This window comes from Tachyglossus aculeatus, chromosome 17 (assembly GCF_015852505.1).
Source record: "Tachyglossus aculeatus isolate mTacAcu1 chromosome 17, mTacAcu1.pri, whole genome shotgun sequence".
In the NCBI taxonomy this organism is placed as follows: domain Eukaryota; kingdom Metazoa; phylum Chordata; class Mammalia; order Monotremata; family Tachyglossidae; genus Tachyglossus; species Tachyglossus aculeatus.
In genome coordinates this window covers 13,269,547-13,290,512 of record NC_052082.1, presented here as the reverse complement: position 1 = coordinate 13,290,512, position 20,966 = coordinate 13,269,547, and the positions used below count along the sequence as shown (strand labels likewise).

Sequence of the window (20,966 nt, the reverse complement as noted above, 5' to 3'; positions counted from 1 at the left end):
CTCCTTCTCTCCATCTCCCTCATTCCCTCCCTTCCTCTCTCCCTCTAGCATATTTCCCGTTCCAGAGAGGGGCATGATCTATTTCTGAGCAGGGGTGGCCCACCCAGGGCAGTGCCATTCTGGGTGGAGAGCAGGGGTAAATAGGAGAGTGGCATGTGGGTGGGAAAGAGGCGATTGCCCCAAGAGCGCCTGGGATGACAGGGGCTGAAAGGGCAGTGAACCCAGGCCCAAGTATGGCCTGACCTGTCCAGCCTCTGGCAAATGAAACAACTCCATCGAGAGCCAGTATTGCAACTGGCAGTGACCTCGCCACTCTCTAAGCCTTGGATTCTGTGTCCCAGCACCGCTCCCTTCCTTTCTCATTCATTCATTCATTCATTCATTCATTCATTCATTCATTCAATTGTATTTATTGAGCGCTTACTGTGTGCAGAGCATCGTGCTAAGTGCTTGGAAAGTACAATTCAGCAACAAATAGAGACAACCTCTACCCAACAACGGGCTCACAGTCTGGGTGGGGAGGAGGAGACAGACATCAAGACCAGTAAACAGGCATCAGTAGAAATAAATAGAATTAGATATATACCTGTATATGTGTATATATGGTTGTACATATTTATTACTCTATTTATTTATTTATTTATTTATTTTACTTGTACATTTCTATCCTACTTATTTTATTTTGTTGGTATGTTTGGTTCTGTTCTCTGTCTCCCCCTTTTAGACTGTGAGCCCACTGTTGGGTAGGGACTGTCTCTATGTGATGCCAATTTGTACTTCCCAAGCGCTTAGTACAGTGCTCTGCACATAGTAAGCGCTCAATAAATACGATTGATTGATTGATTGATTGATTGATATACACATATCATGAATAAAATAAATAGAATAAAGAGAAGCAGCGTGGCTCAGTGGAAAGAGCACGGGCTTTGGAGTTAGTGGTCATGGGTTCAAATCCCAGCTCCGCCAATTGTCAGCTGTGTGACTTTGGGCAGGTCACTTAACTTCTCTGTGCCTTAGTTACCTCATCTGTAAGATGAGGATTGACTGTGAGCCCCCCTGGGACAACCTGATCACCTTGTAGCCTCCCTGTTGCTTAGAACAGTGCTTCACACATAGTAAGTGCTTAACAAATGCCAGCATTATTCTTATTCTTATTACTTATATACACATATATAAGCACCCTCACTCCCCTTTCTCCCCAGCCGGGTGCTGGGGATGTGGGGCTGCAAGAGGAAGGAATGGCACCCTCCTCCCCACAATACACATACACAAACACACACACAACACACACTGTACCCCCACCCCTTGACCCAGAGGGATCCCATGTGAGACAGAAAAGCAGGACAGCGACTCACCAAGGAGATAACAACGTGTCAGCGACTCGACTCTGCTCGCCCATTTTCTCCCACCAGCCGCTCCAAGTGATCCTCCTCTCTCTCTCTTCCAGCTCCTCCGCAAGTGACCTGTCCAGTCTGGACCATGGCTATCCGAGAACCAGCCCTGACCAGTACAGCTCACGGGGCAGTATGGAAAGCCTGGACCCCGGTGGCTATCCTCCCCGGCACCTCCTTTCACCTGCCAAGTCCACCAGCAGCATCGACCAGATGGCCCACCTGCACAGCAAGAGGGACTCCGCGTACAGCTCCTTCTCCACTAGCTCCAGCGTCCTCGAGTACCCTCCGCCCCCGGGTCTCCCCAGCTGGGAGGGAGCGGACCCCGGAATCCCCGCCTCCCCCCGGCCCAGCGGGTTGGCGGGGATGAGGCAGGCCGACATCCGGTACATCAAGACGGTCTACGACTCTCGGCATGGCGTTTCAGCGGAGTACGAGGTCGACTCTTCGGCCGTGCTCCTCCCCGGGGGCGAGTCCCGGGAGCTGGGAGAGAGAGGTCCGAGGGGGGGCGGGCCCCCAGCCCAGATCCAGCGCTGCCTTGGACCCCCCGAAGCCTTCCCTGACCAGCCTTGTCCCAAGATGGGGGCCCCCCAGCCGCCGGCTCGACGAGACAGCTACGCTGCCACCCGGCACCACGAGCGGGCCGGTTCCCGGGCAGGCGTGGACCAGATCAGGCCCCGTCGGAGCCCCGGGCCCTCAGAGCAGCAGGTGCCCCTAGAGCAGCAACCGGACCCTGTGCCACAGAAGGGCCTGGAGAGCGGCCCCCCGGCGAGGGCCGCTCCCGTCTACGCCCGGACCACCCGGCCCGGCCAGCCCCTGCTCCCCACAGGCGTCTATCCCGTGCCCGCCCCGGAGCCACATTTTGCCCAGGTGCCGCAGCCTCCCGCCAGCGGCACGGGTACCCTCTACCCGGCCCTGGCCAAGGAGAGTGGCCGCGTTCCCGCTCCTCATGCGAACCACAGGATGGCCACCTCAGGGCAGGACGGAGCCAGCCGGCAGTCTGCCCTCTTCCCTCGGGGTCCCGATCAGCAGCCGGCGCCGGTGGCTCAGAGGAAGCCAGAGGCGGCCTCCAGGTTCGTCTCCTACCAGCCCCATTTCCTGGTGGGGCCTGAGGCAACCTCGGTGAGGAGAGGGGAGTCGGACGCCATAGCTGAAGAGGTTGGCGGCACATTCGCCCAGGGGAATGGGAGCCCACCCAGTGTATGGTTGGGCTCCCGCCGCTCTGCCCCTGAGCCTCCCCTGGCTCCGGCCTGGGAGGGAAGAGAGGACCACCAGGGTCCGGGACCTTCGGGGGTTGAGTTCCCGGAGGGCCAGGAAGTCACCCTTCGCTGGAGGCCCGAGAGAGATGGCCCAGTCCAGACCCCCCGGGCTGGCTGCTTAAGGACCAGGTCAGCCTTCCGGTCCCTGCAAGATATTCCGGAAGGCACCAGAGGGGACGGAAGCCCCGAGCCCAGAGAGGGGCAGCCAGTAAACTACCTGTCCGGCAGGCTGGTCACTATGGTAGGCGACCAAAGGGAAGCTGAGGAGGAGGGCCACCGGCCGGACCCCACTGACCCCCAGCCTCGCTCAGACAGGTCCGGTTTCGGCCTGGGGACTGAGGCCAAACCCATTATCCCGGCTCTGACCTTCCTTCGCTCTGAGCGCAGACCTCAGGAACCCACATCTCCGCCCCTCCCCAAAACAGCCAGCCCAGGCCAGAGCCCCCTGATACTGGGGGGCCCCTTGTCCCCCCAGCCCTGCCGCTCGGTGCTGGAGAAGGTAAGCCTCATCGAGCAGCGGGAGTCAGGCAGCCAAAGGTCCCCGAATGTGGGTATTCTCCTCGGCCACACCTACAGGCCCAGCGGGCCGGAAACAGGGGGGCCGGACCTGGCGGCGCTCAACAGCCCTGAGAACTCAGTGGGCGAAGCTGGAGTCCCTGGCCCCAAGGAGCCCTCAGTCCAGGCCGGGGAAGTGCGAGCCAACAGGGCCCTCTGGGCACCCCCTGAATCGACACGCCAGACTCCTCCCCTCTCCCGGAGCCAGAGCACCGTCCAGCTGTCCAGGACATCCGAGAGGGAAGCCCAGTGGAGGGACGATGGACCGGACTCCCCCCAGCTGGACGGCACCTTCAACCGGGCTTACCGCAATAGCATCAAGAGCGCACAGTCCCGTGTGCTGGGGGCCACCTCCTTCCGCCGCCGGGACCTGGACCTCGGCCTCAACGGCTCAGTCCCGGCCCGGAGCGGGCCCAGACAGAGGCCGACCTCGGCCCACGTGGGGCCGAGCTGCCCAGGGGCACACATGGCAGCAGCCACGGTGGCCGCGGCCTCCCCTCATAGGCCCCGGGAGCGTCATAGCGTCACCCCCGGGGACGGCAGCTCTCCCCGCGAGGGCCCGGGGCCTCCGGCCACCCGCATTGGCGCCCGTCGCCGGCTGACTGCCGAGCAGAAGAAGCGGTCGTACTCCGAACCCGAGAAGATGAACGAGGTGGGGGTCGCGGAGGAGGGCGAGCTGTCCCCGAGGAAGGGCCCGGCCCTCAGCTTCCTGGAGAACACCGTGGCCGACAGGCGCAGGATCTTCGAGAGGGAGGGGAAGGCCTGCTCCACCCTGAGCCTCTCGCGGCCCCAGCTCAAGCAGTTCCAGCAGAGTGTCCTGGCCGACTACGTCCAACGCAAGACTGCCTCGCGACTCTCCTCCGGCTCTTCTGCTTCCTCCTCCTGCTGCTTCTACCGGGAGACAGGGGCCGGGGGACTGCTGCGAGAGCATTCCCAGAGCTTAGCCCCCCAGCCCTGCCTGGGAGCAGCCTGTTCCGGTGGACTCTCCTCGGCCTCCAGCATGAATTCTCTGCAGGAGCAGAGCCCAGGCCCGCGGTGGGCATCCGAGGCTGGTCGGGTCTCCTCCACCCTGCCCCCAGGCCTTTCCGGGGCCCTGGCTTTGGGCGGCTCCCACCCCAAAGGGGCCCTGCGTGACCGCAGCAGCTCCCTGGCCAGCATCCAGCTCCCCGGGGACCAACGCTTGGGGTCCCGACCCAGAGGGGAGCAGGGGTGGTGGACGGGCGGGGGGTCCCGCGGCTCTCAGTGGCGGGAGTGGGCCTGGGAGCGGGTGCCTCCCCCACCCCCTTCCAGGAACTCCGGGAAATCCATGTCCGCCGAGGACCTTCTGGAACGCCCAGACGGCTACGCTACCCCTGTGCACGTGAGGTCCAAATCTTCCCCCGTCACAGCCAAGAAGGGGCCGGTACGTCCTCACTCTGGGGAGCGCTCTCTGCCTCCATCCCAGCTGGGACATCCCCAGGCTCGAGCCCCTCCCCACTCCCTGCTTCCCCATCTCCTGAGGGGTCTGTTCCCAAGGTGGGACCGTCCCGATTTCATCCCGTGACCACATGGGCCAAAGTGGGATCCCGTTAAGGACCCCGCCTGGAGCCAGGGGCACAGGCCAAAGTCTCCTAGCATCAGGGTTGGCAGAAGTAGCAATGGTGACCTTTGCCGCTGCTGCCATTTACCACTGCCACAAAACTGGCTTTTGGTCCATAGAGCTCCTGGTCTAACCTTATGGTACTTGTTAAGAGCTTATTATATACCAGGCACTGTTCTAAGCGCTGGGGTGGGAACAAGTCATTCAGTTTCGACAAGATCCCTGCCCCACATGGGACTCACAGTCTTAATGAGAAGCAGCGTGGCTCAGTGGAAAGAGCATGGGCTTTGGTGTCAGACGTCATGGGTTCAAATCCCGGCTCCACCAGCTGTCAGCTGTGTGACTTTGGGCAAGTCACTTAACTTCTCTGTGCCTCAGTTACCTCATCTATAAAATGGGGATTGAAACTGTGAGCCCCCCCATGGGACAACCTGATCACCTTGTAACCTCCCCAGTGCTTAGAACAGTGCTTTGCACATACGCTTAGTAAATACCATCATCATTATTATTATTATTAATCCCCATTTAACAGATGAGGTAACTGAGACACAGGGAAGTGAAGTGATCTGCCCAAGGTCCCACAGCAGACAAGTGGCAGATCTGGGATTAAAACACAGGTCCTTTTGACTCTCAGGCCGGTGCTTCTCTTACGGGGGATTTCCAGCTAGGCCGACATTCCTGTTCACAGGCACCGGCCTGGCCAGTTGGCCTCGTTGCCACGGGCTTCCAACCCCCTACAGTGAGCCATGGTCAGAGAGAGGGGATAAGTGTCCCTTCCGCAACTGTCTCTCCATCCCCAACATCCCCCCATACCTCTTCCCTTTCTTTATCCCTCTTTCCCTTCACCCCTCGCCCCCACCCATTTTATTTTCTCCCCCTTTGGCCCCGTCCCTTTCATATCCCACCCGATTTGTGTCAGTCTTCCTACAGAAAGCCCTGTACGGAGCCCAGGCCACAAGTAGGCCTGGGCAGACAGCTCACCCTTCCAGCGGAGAGGGCAAATGGGAGGGCCATGACTTCTTGTTTCCATGGCGTACTGGATAGTGCACGGGCCTGGGGGTTAGAAGATCATGGGTTCATTCATTCAATAGTATTTATTAAGTGCTTACTGTTTGCAGAGCACTGTACTAAGTTCTGCTTGGGAGGTACAAATCAGTAACATATAGAGACAGTGCCTACTTCTAATCCCAGCTCTGCCACTTGGCTGCTGTGTGACCTTGAGCAAGTCACTTCACTTCTCTAGACCTCAGTTACTGCATCTGTAAAATGGGGATTGAGATTGCGAGCTCCACGTGGGACTATGTCCAACCCAATTTGCTTGCATCCATGCTAGCACTTAGTACAGTGCCTGGCACTTAGGAAGCGCCTAACCACAATTATTATTATTATGGCTACCGTGTAACTGTGTGTGTGTGTGCCCAGCAGGGCAGAGAGCGGGGGGAAAGTCTATTGTAGCACCTTGCCTGAGCTGCGGCGGGGAGGGGGGGGGGGGGTTGAGATACAATAAACTACTTTGAATTTTTCTCTATTCAGGACTTGCTGCTGGAGGAAAGCAGTGATTGTGGCCTTCTGGGACAGGACCCTCCCGGCCTGGCCGAACCTGGAGCCAAGTACGTAGCCCTGCCCCCTCAGCCCTTCCTCCTAAGGACGCAGGCAGTGAAACCCTTTCCTGCCAGCCCTGGGCAGGTGCCTCTACCTACCTGAGAAAACAAACCAATGAGCTGGAGGCATAGTGTCCATGGGGTCAAGGAAGAAAGTGTAGGATTCTCTGACCGGTTTCCAACTTGTCACCTCGTGTTCTGGTGCCACAGTCCCCATTCACATGCTTGAGAAGCAGCATGGCTTAGTGGCAAGACCATGGGCTTGGGAGTCGGAAGACATGGGTTCTAATCCTGGCTCTGCCACTTGTCTGCTTCGTGACCTTGGACAAGCCACTTCTCTGTGCCGCAGTTACCTTATCTGTAAAATGTGGATAAAGACTGTGAGCCCCACGTGGGACAACCCTATTACCTTGTGTCTACCCCAGTGCTTAGAACAGTGCTTGGCACATAGTAAGCGCTTAACAAATGCCATTATTATTATTATGTCTCACTTTAGAGCACTCAGAAGTCCCCGGGAGACACCATCACAGGTCCACTACTCTGGCCCTCACAGAGCCAGCTTTGGCCTCCAAGGAGCAGGGAACCTCATCCGCCGACCAGCCACCTTCAAGCCAGCAGGGACGGAGGCCCAGCCCCGAGATCCAAGACCCCCGCTTCCCCCACCGGCCTCAGAGCTGCGAGCAGGGTGGGCAGAGTCGGCATGCTGGGCAGAGCTGGTGGGGAGGCAGCCTCCTTCCCCAGAAGGGCTGCCCGTGCCCACCAGGGGCAGCCCCAGATCCCCCGAAGCTGCGGCCGAAGAGCGCAGGCAGAGTTCGAAGGTCTTACCGCCCGAGAGACCCCCGCCCCCCCGGGTGAGATGGGCCAGCTTGCTCGGGCCCGGATCCACAGCTGAGACCCCGAAGGCCCCTGTGCCCTCCTGGGTGGGGCAGGCCCAGGCCAGTAGCCCCGATTCTGACCCCAGCCACCACCCGTTCGAGAGGGTCTCCCTCCGCATCTCTGAGTCAGCACTGCGCTCCAGCCCGCCGCCTCCAGAGGAAGCAGCCACCACAGAAGACAACGATGATGACGTGTTTGTCAGGGACATGGGGTCCACCCCAGCTCCGGGCCTCTCGTGGGATGCCCCGCCTCCTCCTCCTCCTCCTCCCCCACCTGGGGGGCTGTGGGGCGAGGGCCTGGATGAGCTACCCCTGCCCCCACCCCCAGTCCAGCTTCTGGAGGCCCTGGACAGCTGGGCCCAGGGACCCTCGGTGGGAGCCCCTGTCAGGTGAGACTCCCCCCTGCCACCATCCCTGCAATCCTCCCTTAGTCCCGGTCCCAGAGCCCAGAGGAAGTTGAGTCACTGGCCCCACCAGGCTTAGCCAGAGTCCAACCCTCAGGGCCTCAGTACAGCCTGAGGACAGAGAGGGGCAGGGGACCAATGCCGGGCAGCTGGACACCCTCATATCTGCCCTGGAAGAGTGAGTAATCTGAGGCAGCCTAGCAAGGGCCAATTTGGGGGTGACTTTGCAAACACTCAGAGGTGCCCCCCCGCCCTCTCCTGTCAGCTCCTATCCCTTTCTGCCCCTCTCCGTCACCTTGTCCCCCTGATCTCCGATCCCTTCCTGTCCCTCCTGACCCAGTCTCCCTACAGAGTTCAGGAACACAGCAGTGGCAGCAGCAGGGCCCCAAATTTCACTTGACCCCTCCAGACCACCCAGCAGCACCTTGATTCCTGGGCAGTTGAGGGGGCCCAGCCCAGGAGGCCCCCTGACCACTTGTCAGTTAGGCTATGGGGTTGCCAAGAGGCCATCCAGGTTTTGCCAACTGCTTCCACCTTTAGAGGCCCTTTACCCCCAACATCTGTGGTGTTGTTCACATCACCAGTGCAGGGTGTTCATCATCATCATCATCGTCATCATCAATTGTATTTATTGAGCGCTTACTGTGTGCAGAGCACTGTACTAAGCGCTTGGGAAGTACAAGTTGGCAACATATAGAGACAGTCCCTACCCAACAGTGGGCTCACAGTCTAAAAGAGATGGGAAAGGAGGAGGAAAGGAGATGGGAAAGGAGGAGGAAAGGAGATGGGAAAGGAGGAGGGAAGGAGATGGGAAAGGAGGAGGAAAGGAGATGGGGAAGGAGGAGGGAAGGAGATGGGGAAGGAGGAGAAAAGGAGAAGGGAAGGAGAAGGGAAAGGAGAAAGGAAAGGAGGAGGGAAGGAGATGGGGAAGGAGGGAAGGAGATGGGAAAGGAGGGAGGAGTCCTGTTGGACTCAGGACTTGGGAAACGGGCTGAAGTCAGAGGCTCTACTTCTGTCCCCAAGGGGCTTCCGGTCTCATGGGTGACACAAGGGACATAACGTGAATGGCTGAAGCGGAGCTACGTGGTGTCACCCGCTCTGCATTCTAGGACCCACCCATCCAGAAATGCTGTTAGAAAGGCTCCTCCTCCCCACCAGTCTTCCCTTCACATATCCCCCAACACACTCTCAGCCCCCATCTAGACCCACCTTACATGGGAAGCAGCATGGTGTAGTGATTAGAGAACAGACCTGAGGGTCAGGTCAAGGGTTCTAATCCCTGCCCTGTCACTTGTCTGCTGTGTGGCCTTGGGCAAGTCACTTACCTTTTCCGTACCTCAGTTACCTCATCTGTAAAATGGGGATTAAGACTGGGAGCCCCATGCGGGACAGGGACTGTGTCCAACCCAATTTGCTTGTATCCACACCAGCGTTTGTACAGTGCCTGGCGCATAGTAAGTGCTTAACAAAGAGCATAATTATTATTATTGTTGTTATTATTATTTCCCATTTCTTTGCCCTCCACAGCTCTAACGGATCATCCAGGGCCATGGCTGAAGGAGACAGGCAGACACAGACTCCCGTTTCCTGCAGGGGCAGCCAGACCCCGGCCCCAACTTCAGGCCCCGAAACCTTCCTCCGGCCCTCCGGGGCCCAGAGGGTGAGCTCCACCCCAGTCCTGGGGTCCCGAAGCACTCAGCCTTGCCCAGAGCAGCTCCTTCCAGCCCCCGCCAAGGAGCCCACCGACCTGACCCCAGAGTCGGACCGGGGCCACCTTGACTCCAGGAAGACCCAGGAGGATGTCCGGTCAGAGGCGCTGGCCAAAGAGATCATCTGCCGGGACAAGTCTCTGGCCAATATCCTGGACCCAGACTCCAGGAGGAAGACGACCATGGACTTGATGGAAGGGATATTTCCCAAGAGCCCCAGTGCACTGAGGGGCAGCAACCCCAACACCAAATGCAAAGAAGTGCAGCATGGCACCAACCTTCCTGGGCCTGAGCGCCTCAGGTAAGTCCCTAAAGCTATTCACATGAGAGGGAGGGTGTCCTGTGCCCGGGGCCAGAGCCCAAGGACAGAAAGGTTTTGCCCTTAATCAATCAATTGCATTTACTGAGCGCTTACTATGTACAGAGCACAGAATTAAGCACTGAACTCTCCCAGTCTCAGCTATGGGAGGGAGAGTCAGGCAGAGGCATACCCATTCCATTCCTAGCTTGGGCAGTGGCTAGCGAGTGGAAGGCAATCTACTACAAGTCAAAACTCACCTCAGCCACATGGGAGAGAGTCAAGAGCGGAGACTCAAGTTTACTGCGCGGAAGGAGGCATTGTTAAACCAATTCCAGATTTTTACCAAGAAAACTCTGTGGATGCATGACCAGAATGACTGCAGAAGGAGGTGGGGTGTTCCGGGAGAGATGAATCCATGGAGTCGCTATGGGTCAGAGACGACTCAACGTTATAAGACAAGACGAGGGTTATGATGATGGGGAGAGAGCTAGTGTGTTAGATATGAAGCAGGAGGGAGGTCCATTCTGGAGGGTGGACATGAGCAAGGAATATTCAGAGGGTTAAGCAAGAACAAGGAACAGTGATTAGGTTGGGTTTAGAGGAGCAATGTGCTGGCTGGGTTGTTTTGACAAAAGAGCACTCTTGCCATCTATACAGCAGTACTAAAATCATGTCTCCTCCAGGAACCCTTCCCTGACTAAGATCTCATATACCCCCACCCAATAGAAACAGTGTGACCTACTGGAAAAAGTAAGGGCCTGAGCAGACGACCTGAGTTCTAATCCAGGCTCTCCCCTGTACCTGCTTGGTGACCTTGGGCAAGACACTCAACTCCTCTGTGCTTCAGTTCCCTCATCCGCAAAATGGAGACTCAGTATCTGTCCTCCCTCCTGCTTAGACTGGGAGCCCCATGTGGGACCTGATTTTCTGTATGTACCTTGGCGCTCGGTACAGTTCTTGACACATAGTGAGAGCTTAACAAATACTATTATTATTATTATAATTATTATTATTCCGTCCCTACTGCATAACCTGTGAATTTGAATCTGTACCTCCTAGGCATTTAGGCATTTACATACCTCACCTCAACATTTAGGTCCACATCATTACACTCTATTATTTCCCCTCCCTTTAATTTGTCCCCACTAGACTGTAAACTTCTTGCGGGCAAAGATCAACTCTACTGTAGTTCCCCCAGTGCTTAGTACAGTGTTCTGCAACCAGTAAACACTCATTAATTACCATTTATTGTTTAGCACAGTGAATTGCTCTTAATAGGCATTCAATAAGTATTACTACCATTATTCATTCATTCATTCAATTGTATTTATTGAGCACTTACTGTGTGCAGAGCACTGTACTAAGCGCTTGGGAAGTACAAGTTTGCAAGATATAGAGATGGTCCCTACCCAACAGCAGGCTAACTACCACCACCACCACCTAAAGACCGTGTATTTTCGAGAGATAATGAAGGGAGGTAGAATCCTCGAGCATTAAAAGGCCCTGGGGGACCAAGGAAAAAAATTATCTTGAGAATGATGGGCATTGGCTTACGCTAACACTTTGGGGCCATGGAAAAGTGGTTTGAGATCTTTCAAGACAGACTAATTAAAAATGGGAAGCAGCATGGCCTAGTGTTATAGAGCACAGACCTGGGGGTCATCAAAAGGACCTGGGTTCTAATCCTGGCTCCTCCACTTGTCTCCTGCGTGACCTTAGGCAAGTCACTTAAGTTCTCTGTGCCTCAGTTACCTTATCTGCAAAATGCGGATTAAAAGACTGTGAGTCCCATCACAGTGCTTAGAAAAGTGCTTGGCACTTAGTAAGCGCTTAAGAAATACCATCATTAGTATTATTATTTTTATTATCATGTGGGACGGGGACTGTGTCCAACCTGCTAGATAACATAGATTACCTGCTATCTACCCTAGTGCTTAGAACAGTGCCTGGCACGTAGTAAACACTTAACAGCCCGCTATCAACTATCAACTCTGTTGTATTGTCCTCTCCTGTGTGCTTAGTATACTGCTCTTCACGCGGTACATTTTCAATAAATACCTTTGACTGCTTAACAAATACCATTATAAAAAGGCCTCATCTTATCCCTCTCCTCTTCTCCCTTTCTACTCAGTGGCAGGAAACCCGCAGGAGAAGTAGATGGCAACCATGGGCATCCAAGGCTGCCATGTTGCCCTAGAGAAGCAGTTAGTGCTTGAATCATCTCTCAAGCACACTGGTTTTGTTACTATAATTGTGGAATTTATTAAGCGAAAACAGGATACAAAGAACATTGATTCTTTTGAAATGTGGTGTTGGAGAAGGCTTTTGCAAGTACCATGGACTGCCCAAAAAACAAACAAATGGATTTTGGAGCAAATTAAACCAAAGAGGTCTTTGAAAGGCCAAATGACTCAACTTAGATTAGTGTATTTTGGACACATAATCAGGAGGACTAATTCTCTGGAGAAGACACTAATGCTAGGAAAAGTTCAGGGAAGACATGGAAGAGGCAGGCCAGCAGCTAGATGGATAGAGACCATAACAACGGTTAACAGAAGAACGGTTAGAAAGTTTGCAGACTATGGCAGAAGACAAGACGTTCTGGAGAAAGTATATCCATAGAGTCTCTATGAATCGGAAGCGACACAACGGAACTTAATAATAAACACTAGGGTAGCCCACGGTTGGGTAGGGACTGTCTCTATATGTTGCCATCTTGTACTTCCCAAGCGCTTAGTACAGTGCTCTGCACACAGTAAGTGCTCAATAAATACGATTGATTGATTGATTGATTAGATACAAGATAATCAGATGGGACACAATCCCTGTCCCACACAACTTCAAGGGGGAACAGGAATGTTATTTGCTGGAAGGAGTGTGGGCTATTGAAGAAAGCACAGGCCTGTGAAGTCTCCTTCTAGACGGTAAACTCACTGTGGGCCAGGAATTCATCTGCCAGCTCTATTGTATTGTACTCTCCCAAGTGCTTAGTACAGTGTTCTGAGCATAGTAAGAGCTCAATAATAATGATGATGGTATTTGTTAAGCACTTACTATGTGCCAAGCACTGTTCTAAGTGCTAGGTAGATACAAAGTAATCAGGTTGTCCCACGTGGAGCTCACAGTCTAAATCCCCCTTTTACAGATGAGGGAACAGAGGCACAGAAAAGTTAAGTGACTTGCCCAAAGTCACACAGCTGATAAGTGGCAGAGCCGGGATTAGAATCCATGACCTCTGACTCCCAAACCCGTGCTCTTTCCACTAAGCCACACTGCTTCTTGCCATTGATTGATTGACTGGCTAGGAATCAGAGGAATAGAGTTCTAAACCCAGCTTTGCCCCTCGTCTGCTGTGTATCTTTGGGCAAGTCACTTCGCTTCAGTGTGCCTCAGCTGTCTCATCTGTAAAATGGACTGTGAGCCTTATGTAGGACATGGACTGTGTCCAACCTGATTAGCTAGTATCTACCCCGGCACTTCTTGCCTGGCACATAGTGAGCGCTTAACAAATACCATAAAAAAAAAGGTCGATAATTACAGATGAGGAACCTGAGGTCCAGAGAAGGTAGGTGATTTTCCCAAAATCACAAAGCAGGCAGGTGACCGCACAAGGATTAGAGCCTGGGTCATCCAACTCCCAGGCCATGGCTCTCTCTGCTAGGCCACACTGTTTCTCAGGAAGTTCTCTGGCTCCATCCATCACTGTGCCAGTGGCAGTGGGTGAAGCCGAATTAACCCTTGGGGTTCAGGGTGGCTGTGTCGAGCCAGAACAAGTGCACTGACTCTGTTCCGTGTGACCCAGGAGTGAAGAAAAGGAAGCAGTGGGAGCATCGACCAGCAGGCTGACATACAGCGGAGTGTCTGCCCCCAAAGACCGGTCCACAGAGGCGGGGCCCGGGGAGGACCAAGAGCAGCTGGATATTAATGAAAAGAAGGCAAGTTGTTCATTCATTCATTCAATCGTATTTATTGAGCACTTACTGTGTGCAGAGCACTGTACCAACCACTTGGGAAGTACAAGTTGGCAACATATAGAGACGGTCCCTACCCAACAACGGGCTCACAGTCTAGAAGGGGGAGACAGACAACAAAACAAAACATGTGGACAGGTGTCATCATCAAAATAAATAGAAATAAAGCTAGATGCACATCATTAACGAAATAGAATACTAAATCTGTAGAGGTAAAATAGAGTAATCAGTCTGTACAAACATATATACAGGTGCTGTGGGGAGGGCAAGGAGGTAGGGGGGAGGGGATGGGGAGGAGGAGAGGAAAAAGGGGGCTCAGTCTGGGAAGGTTCTGTGTCATCCCTCCCCCGGACCCTGCAGTTGCCCTGGGACCTGGGGGCACAGGCCTGGGAAAGAACTTTGGGGCAGGAGATACCCAGTGGAGGACACCAGGCCCCAGCAGGAGGGACGAGAGCTGAATCCCACCCCTAAATCTCCCCACTGTCCCCTCTGATGCTTCCACATGACCCTGCTTCTTCAGGTTCTCTCAGGTCTGAAACAGATTGACCTTAGTGGACTAGCTTGTACAGGGGCAGCACTAAGACCTCAAGACCTGGAAAGAAAGTCCATGGTCGGTTTAGCACAGTGAAATCGCACTCTCCCCCGTCTGGATTCTAAGCTCGTTTTGGGCAGGGAATGTGTCTGTTATATTGTTATATTGTCCAATATGGTATACTGTATATTGTAGGGAAGAAGCGTGGCCTAGTGGATGGAGCAGATGCCTGGGAATTGGAAGGACCTGGGTTCTAATACTGGCTTCACCACTTGTCCGCTGTTTGACCTTGGGCAAGTCTAGGCCTCAGTTACCTCATCTGTAAAATGGGGATCAAGACTGTGAGCCCTGTGTGGGACAGGGACTGTGTCCATCCTGATTACCTTGTATAATAAGAATAATAATGGCATTTATTAAGCGCTTACTGTGGGCAAAGCACTGTTCTAAGCGCTGGGGAGGATACAAGGTGATCAGGTTGTCCCACGTGGGGCTCACAGTCTTAATCCCCATTTTACAGATGAGGTAACTGAGGCACAGAGAAGTTAAGTGACTTGCCCAAAGTCACCCAGCTGACTACTGGCAGAGCCGGGATTTGAACCCATGACCTTTGACTCCCGAGCCTGGGCTCTTTCCACTGAGCCACGCTGCTTCTCCCGCCATGCTGCTTCTCTATCCCCATGCATAGAACACTGCCTGGCAAATAGTAAGCGCTTAACAAATACCACAATTATAATTATTATTATTATTATTATTAACTTCCCCAACAGTAGGTGCCCAGTAAATACCACTGATTGATTGATTCCAGGAACCCAGGCTTGGCAGAGGGGGGGGGCAGAAGGGCCTACATCTCCCAGGAGCCCGGATCCAACCCCACCTCTCCACTGCTGCCCTTCCAGAATGAGGCGGCCCTGAAGCCAAGGTCCCGTGTCTGACTGGGGATGAGAAGGCAGAGGTCACTCGGCCCAACCCTCGGGGTTCTAGGCCAGCATCCCAATGCCAGGGAGAGTCCAACTTGTCAAGTAATAATAATAATAATTGTGGTATTTGTTAAGTACTTACTTTGTGCCAGGTGCTGGCACTGGAGTGGATACTAGCAAATCAGGTTGGACACAATCCTTGTCCCATAAGGGGCTCGCAGTCTCCATTCCCACTTTACAGATGAGGTAACTGAGGCACAGAGAAATGAAGTGACTTGCCCATGGTCATACAACAGACAAGTGGTGAAGCCAGGATTTAAAAATGAGGATGGAGACTGTGAGCCCTACGTGGGACAGGGACTGTGTCCAACTTGATTTGCTTGTATCCAACAGAGTGCTTAGTACGGTGTCTGCCACATAGTAAGTGCTTAACAAATACCACAATTATTACTATTATTACCTTCTGACTCTCAGGCCTGTGCTGTATCCATTAGACATGCTGCTTCCCCCAGGTTGTGGAATCCGGCCAGGTCCAGGCAGGTTGTCCCAGAAAGTCTTAGGGGATCACCGGCCAGGTCAAGGTGGGAAGTCCAGGAAAAGTCCTAGGGGATCGCTGTGGGGAGCGAGTGGAGGGCGTCCAGCATTAGCAGAGGCTCCTTCCCCTCACCCACCCACCCCACTATGGCTGGCAGCTGAGCAGTATGAAGACCCACCCAACCCACACGGGGCTTTGATTAATTTTGTCTATTTTTTAGCACTCACATCATCGTGCCCCAGTTCCTGTTTGGAGCCTCAAGCAGGAAGTTCCTAAGCCGGGCACCAGGAGGAAGAAAAGAAGGAGGGGAAAGGGAAGGGGGGCAGTGAAAGGGGAAGATCATCAACCAGTGGTATTTATTGAGCATTTACTGTTTGCAGAGCACAGTACTAAATGCTCAGGAGAGTACAATAAAGTAGAAAGGAGAAGCAGCATGGCTTAGTGGATAGAACAGAGGCCCTGGAGTCAGGGAGTCAGGGGTCCCACCCAGGGATCACATCCCCTCCGTCTCCAGCCTCAGGGCCCTGAGTCAGCCAGCAGGATGGAGCAGAAAGAAGGGCAGAAAGGTCACATTTGCAAGGGAAAAGATAGTAGAAGGCGATTAGGCGGTGGAGATGGGATTAACTCAGCCCCCGTTGGTCAAAGGGGTGGGGGGAAGGGATTGGGAGAGAAGGCCTTGCCTCTCCCTGCCTGGGCACTGGGTTTGCTGGGCAGAATCAATCAATCGTATTTATTGAGCGCTTACTATGTGCAGAGCACTGTACTAAGCGCTTGGGAAGTACAAATTGGCATCACATAGAGACAGTCCCTACCCAACAGTGGGCTCACAGTCTAAAAGGGGGAGACAGAGAACAGAACCAAACATACCAACAAAATAAAATAAGTAGGATAGAAATGTACAAGTAAAATAAATAAATAAATAGATAAATAGAGTAATAAATGACCCGGAGGGCCCCTGGATCAAGGGCTAAACCTCCAGATACCTGGGGACCAAGATCACCTTGGCCAGGGTCATCTCCTGAGTTTGGGGTCTGGGACATCTTCCACAGGAGTGGGATCTGCAAGGCCCAGGAATTCCCTGGCTTCAATTCCCCCTCCCCTACTCTCTGTTGGATGGGGGAGGGAAGGAAAGAAAGGTGGGGGAGGGAGGAAAAAGTTGCAGCTAAAATCCTGCCCCCACCCTCTTCCTCCTCCTCCTCCTCCTCCCCTTCTTCTTCTCCTCCTCTTCCTCCTCATCTTCTTTCTCCTCTTCCTCCTCCTCCTCTTCCTCCTCCTCCTTCTCCTCCTCTTCCTCCTCCTGTTTTTTTAATGGTATTTGTTAAGCACTTACTATGTGCCATGCACTGTTCCTGTTCCTTCTCTCCCCCTCTCCCCCTCGTCCCCCTCTCCATCCCCCCATCTTACCTCCTTCCCTTCCCCACAGCACCTGTATATATGTTTGTACATATTTATTACTCTATTTATTTTTTTATTTTACTTGTACATATCTATTCTATTTATTTTATTTTGTTAGTATGTTTGGTTTTGTTCTCTGTCTCCCCCTTTTAGACTGTGAGCCCACTGTTGGGTAGGGACTGTCTCTATATGTTGCCAACTTGTACTTCCCAAGCGCTTAGTACAGTGCCCTGCACACAGTAAGTGCTCAATAAATATGATTGATTGATTGATTCTCCTCCTCCTCCTCCATAATTACAAGATAATCAAGTCGTACCCAGGCCTTGTCCCACCTAGGGCTCCCAGTCTAAGTAGGAGGGAAAAAATGGTAATAATGGTATTTGTTAAATGCTTGCTAAAGCACTGGGGTAGAACAAAGATAATCAGATCCCACCTGGAGCTCACAGTCTAAGTAAAAAGGAAAACAGGTATTGAATCCCCATTTCGTAGGGGAGGGAACAGAGGCACAGAGAAGTGAAGTGCCTTGCCCAAGGTTCCACAACAAATAGGAGTCAGAATTATTCATTCATTCATTCATTCAATCGTATTTATTGAGTGCTTACTGTGTGCAGAGCACCGTACTAAGCGCTTGGGAAGTACAAGTTTGCAACATATAGAGATGGTCCCTACCCAACAGCGGGCTCGCAGTCTAGGAGGGGGAGACAGACAACAAAACAAAACATATAAACCAAATAAAATAAATAGAATAAATATGTACAAGTAAAATAAATAGAGTAATAAATATGTACAAAGATATATACATATATACAGGTGCTGTGGGGAGGGGAAGGAGGTAAGGCTGGCGGGGATGGGGAGAGGGAATTAGAACCCAGGTCTCCTGCCTCACAGGCTCCGTGCCCTTTCTGCTGGGCCCTACCCTCCCTGACGTTACTTATTTATTATTTTTTTACGTTTTTTTCAAGTTATTTATTTATTTATTTTACTTGTACATTTCTATCCTATTTTATTTTGTTGGTATGTTTGGTTCTGTTCTCTGTCTCCCCCTTTTAGACTGTGAGCCCACTGTTGGGTAGGGACTGTCTCTATGTGTTGCCAATTTTGTACTTCCCAAGCGCTTAGTACAGTGCTCTGCACATAGTAAGCGCTCAATAAATACGATTGATTGATTGATTGATTAACTGTGACCCTTGTCTTTCCGGCTGCCCAGGTGGAGCTTATCAGAAGCCTGACCCTCAAGCTGGAGAGGCTGAAGGAGGAGAAGGAGAGTCTGCTGGCGGACCTCAGGCTCAATGGCGCGCTGGGAGAGGAGGTGGAGGCTTGGGTGGACGGGCTCTGCAAGCCCAATGAAATGGACAAGTACAGGATGTTTGTCGGGGACCTGGACAAGGTGGTCAGCCTGCTCCTCTCCCTGTCGGGGCGGCTGGCCCGGGTGGAGAATGCCCTGAGCGGGCTGGGCCCCGATGCCAGCAACGAAGAGCGGGTATGTGTGACTCACGGCTCCCTCCCGGCTGCCAGGAGGGGCTTCCAGGGTCCAGGCCTCCTCCTCCCAGGGCGGGATGGGGTTGGGGGTGAGGGCAAATTCCGGGTCTGTGTCTTAGCTCCCTGCTTCGCCTGGGGTCTGACTTAGTGCTTAGAACACTGCTTGGCATATAGTAAGTGCTTAATAATTATGGTAATAATAATAATAATGGCATTTGTTAGCGCTTACTATGTGTCAAGCACTAAGCACCTGGGTAGATACATTAGAACAGTGCTTTGCACATAGTAAGCGCTTAATAAATGCCATTATTATTTCTATTATTATTATCTGCACTTTTCCTTCAGAAATTGGCAGAACCAGCAAGGGCAGGGGGAAAGGGGCAAAGGGAGGTTTGGGCTGGAGATCTGGAGTTCATTCAATCGTATTTATTGAGCGCTTACTGTGTGCAGAGCACTGTATTAAGCACTTGGGAAGTACAAATTGGCGACATATAGAGACGGTCCCTTCCCAACAACGGGCTTACAGTCTAGAAGCGGGAGACAGGCAACAAAACAAAACATGTGGACAGGTGTCAAGTCATCGGAATAAATAGAAGTAAAGCCAGATGCACATCATTAACAAAATAAATAGAATAGTAAATAAGAATAATAATAATAATGGCATTTGTTAAGCGCTTACTATTTGCAAAGCACTGTTCTAAGCGCTGTGGGGGGATGCAAGGTGATCAGGTTGTCCCACGTGGGGCTCACAGTCTTAATCCCCATTTTACAGATGAGGTAACTGAGGCGCAGAGAAGTTAAGTGACTTGCCCGAGGTCACACAGCAGACACGTGGAGGAGCTGGGATTCAAACCCATGACCTCTGACTCCAAAGCCCGGGCTCTTTCCACTGAGCCACGCTGCAGTATGAGTTATGGGTGTACATGAATGGGGGGCCACCCGCCATTGCGGATTTATCATTTTTGCCAAACCAAACAACCACTGGCCGATGTGATCCTGTTTTCCCGAACAGTGTCTGCAGGACTGGGGTTGGGGGGAGAAAGGGATGGGATGGGCAGACAGGTGAATCTGCCTTAGCTGCCTCCAGGCAGTGGGCAAAGAGGGCAAATGTCTAAGGAGGCCAAGACTCCATCACCTCCCGGAGCCCTCAGGCCGAGGTCGTTCCTGGCATCCGAGGCAGGGGTTGGGCCTGGGTCCTGAGCCGGGGCTGGGGTCAGGGTGGGGGTAGGGGCAGGGGCCAGTGGAAGGGCCACAGCTCTGCGCTGGCACTGCCCAGCCCCAGTCTCTCCCCTGACCTCCGGTTCTGCCTCACAGAGCGCTCTGAAGGAGAAGAGGAGGCTGCTGGCAGGCCAGCACCAGGACGCCTGTGAGCTGAAGGAGAACCTGGACCGGCGAGCGGGCATCGTCCTGGACATAGTGGCCCATCACCTCACGGACGAGCAGCTGGGCGACTACCGCCACTTCGTGAGGATGAAGTCAGCCCTGCTCATTGAGCAGCGCGCCCTGGATGACCGGATCCAGCTGGGGCAGGAGCAGCTCAAGTGTCTGCTGGACAGCCTGCCCCCGGCCGTCCGGGCCACCTTGTCAGACACAGGGCTACCAGCTGTCCGCGGGAGCCCCCCGCAGTGACCTCCTGGAGGAGGGACCCCCCTGCCCCAGCCTGGGCCTCGACTTCATCCGAGCCCGTTCCGGGCTCCGTGTGTCTCGGATGGTGGGTCGGTCTGGTTTCTTAAAGAGAGAGCAGACCCCACCTACAGAGACGTCCCCTGAGTCTCTTGCCCAGAGCGGACGCTATTGTAGGGTGGACCTTGCTGAGGACAGGGAGCGTTGGGGGTCTGTCGAGTGGTTGATCGATTCTGGGCCGGTGCCACCTCCACAGCCACCCCGGTGCCCACCATGCCCCCTGATCCAGCAGCATGCCAGCGCTTAGCGGTGAAGCAGGATTTGGAGATGAAACCTGAAAACACCCAAAAATGAATAAAACCCTTGAATCGTGTTGCTATTTATATTTTAAACTTTTTTTGAGGCGGTCAGTGTGAGTCTGTCGGCTAGCTCGCAGTTAGCACTGCTGCAACTTGTGGTGATGATTCATTCAATTCAATTGTATTTATTGAGTGCTTACTGTGTGCAGAGCACTGTACTAAGCGCTTGGGAAGTACAAGTTGGCTACATATAGAGACGGTCCCTGTTGATGATGATGATGATGATGATGATGGTATTAAGCACTTACTGTGTGTCAAACGCTGTTCTAAGCCCTGAGGGTAGATACGAGGTTGGAAACAGTCTCTGCCCAACATGGGGCTCACAGTCTTAACCCCCATTTTCCAGATGAGGGAACTGAGGCCCAGAGAAGTGAAGCGACTTGACCAAGGTCTCACAAAAAACATGTGGCGGAGCAGGGATTAGAACCCAGGTCCTTCTGACTCTGAGGCCCGTGCTCTATCCACCTAGGCCATGCTGCTT

The 20,966-nt window shown here is 53.4% G+C and overlaps 1 protein-coding gene across 1 annotated transcript in view; it reads left to right on the top strand.

Annotated features, from left to right (window-relative positions):
• Positions 1 to 20,523, top strand: part of SHROOM3 (shroom family member 3) — an 83,674-nt gene extending 63,151 nt beyond the window's left edge. Inside the window, exons 9-15 of the mRNA XM_038758789.1 lie at positions 1,448 to 4,607; positions 6,318 to 6,394; positions 6,882 to 7,649; positions 9,192 to 9,674; positions 13,477 to 13,609; positions 18,232 to 18,504; positions 19,818 to 20,523. Coding sequence (XP_038614717.1) covers positions 1,448 to 4,607; positions 6,318 to 6,394; positions 6,882 to 7,649; positions 9,192 to 9,674; positions 13,477 to 13,609; positions 18,232 to 18,504; positions 19,818 to 20,132 — 5,209 coding nt within the window. The 3' untranslated portion in view covers positions 20,133 to 20,523. The remainder of the gene's footprint in view (positions 1 to 1,447; positions 4,608 to 6,317; positions 6,395 to 6,881; positions 7,650 to 9,191; positions 9,675 to 13,476; positions 13,610 to 18,231; positions 18,505 to 19,817) is intronic.
• Positions 20,524 to 20,966: the final 443 nt, after the last annotated feature.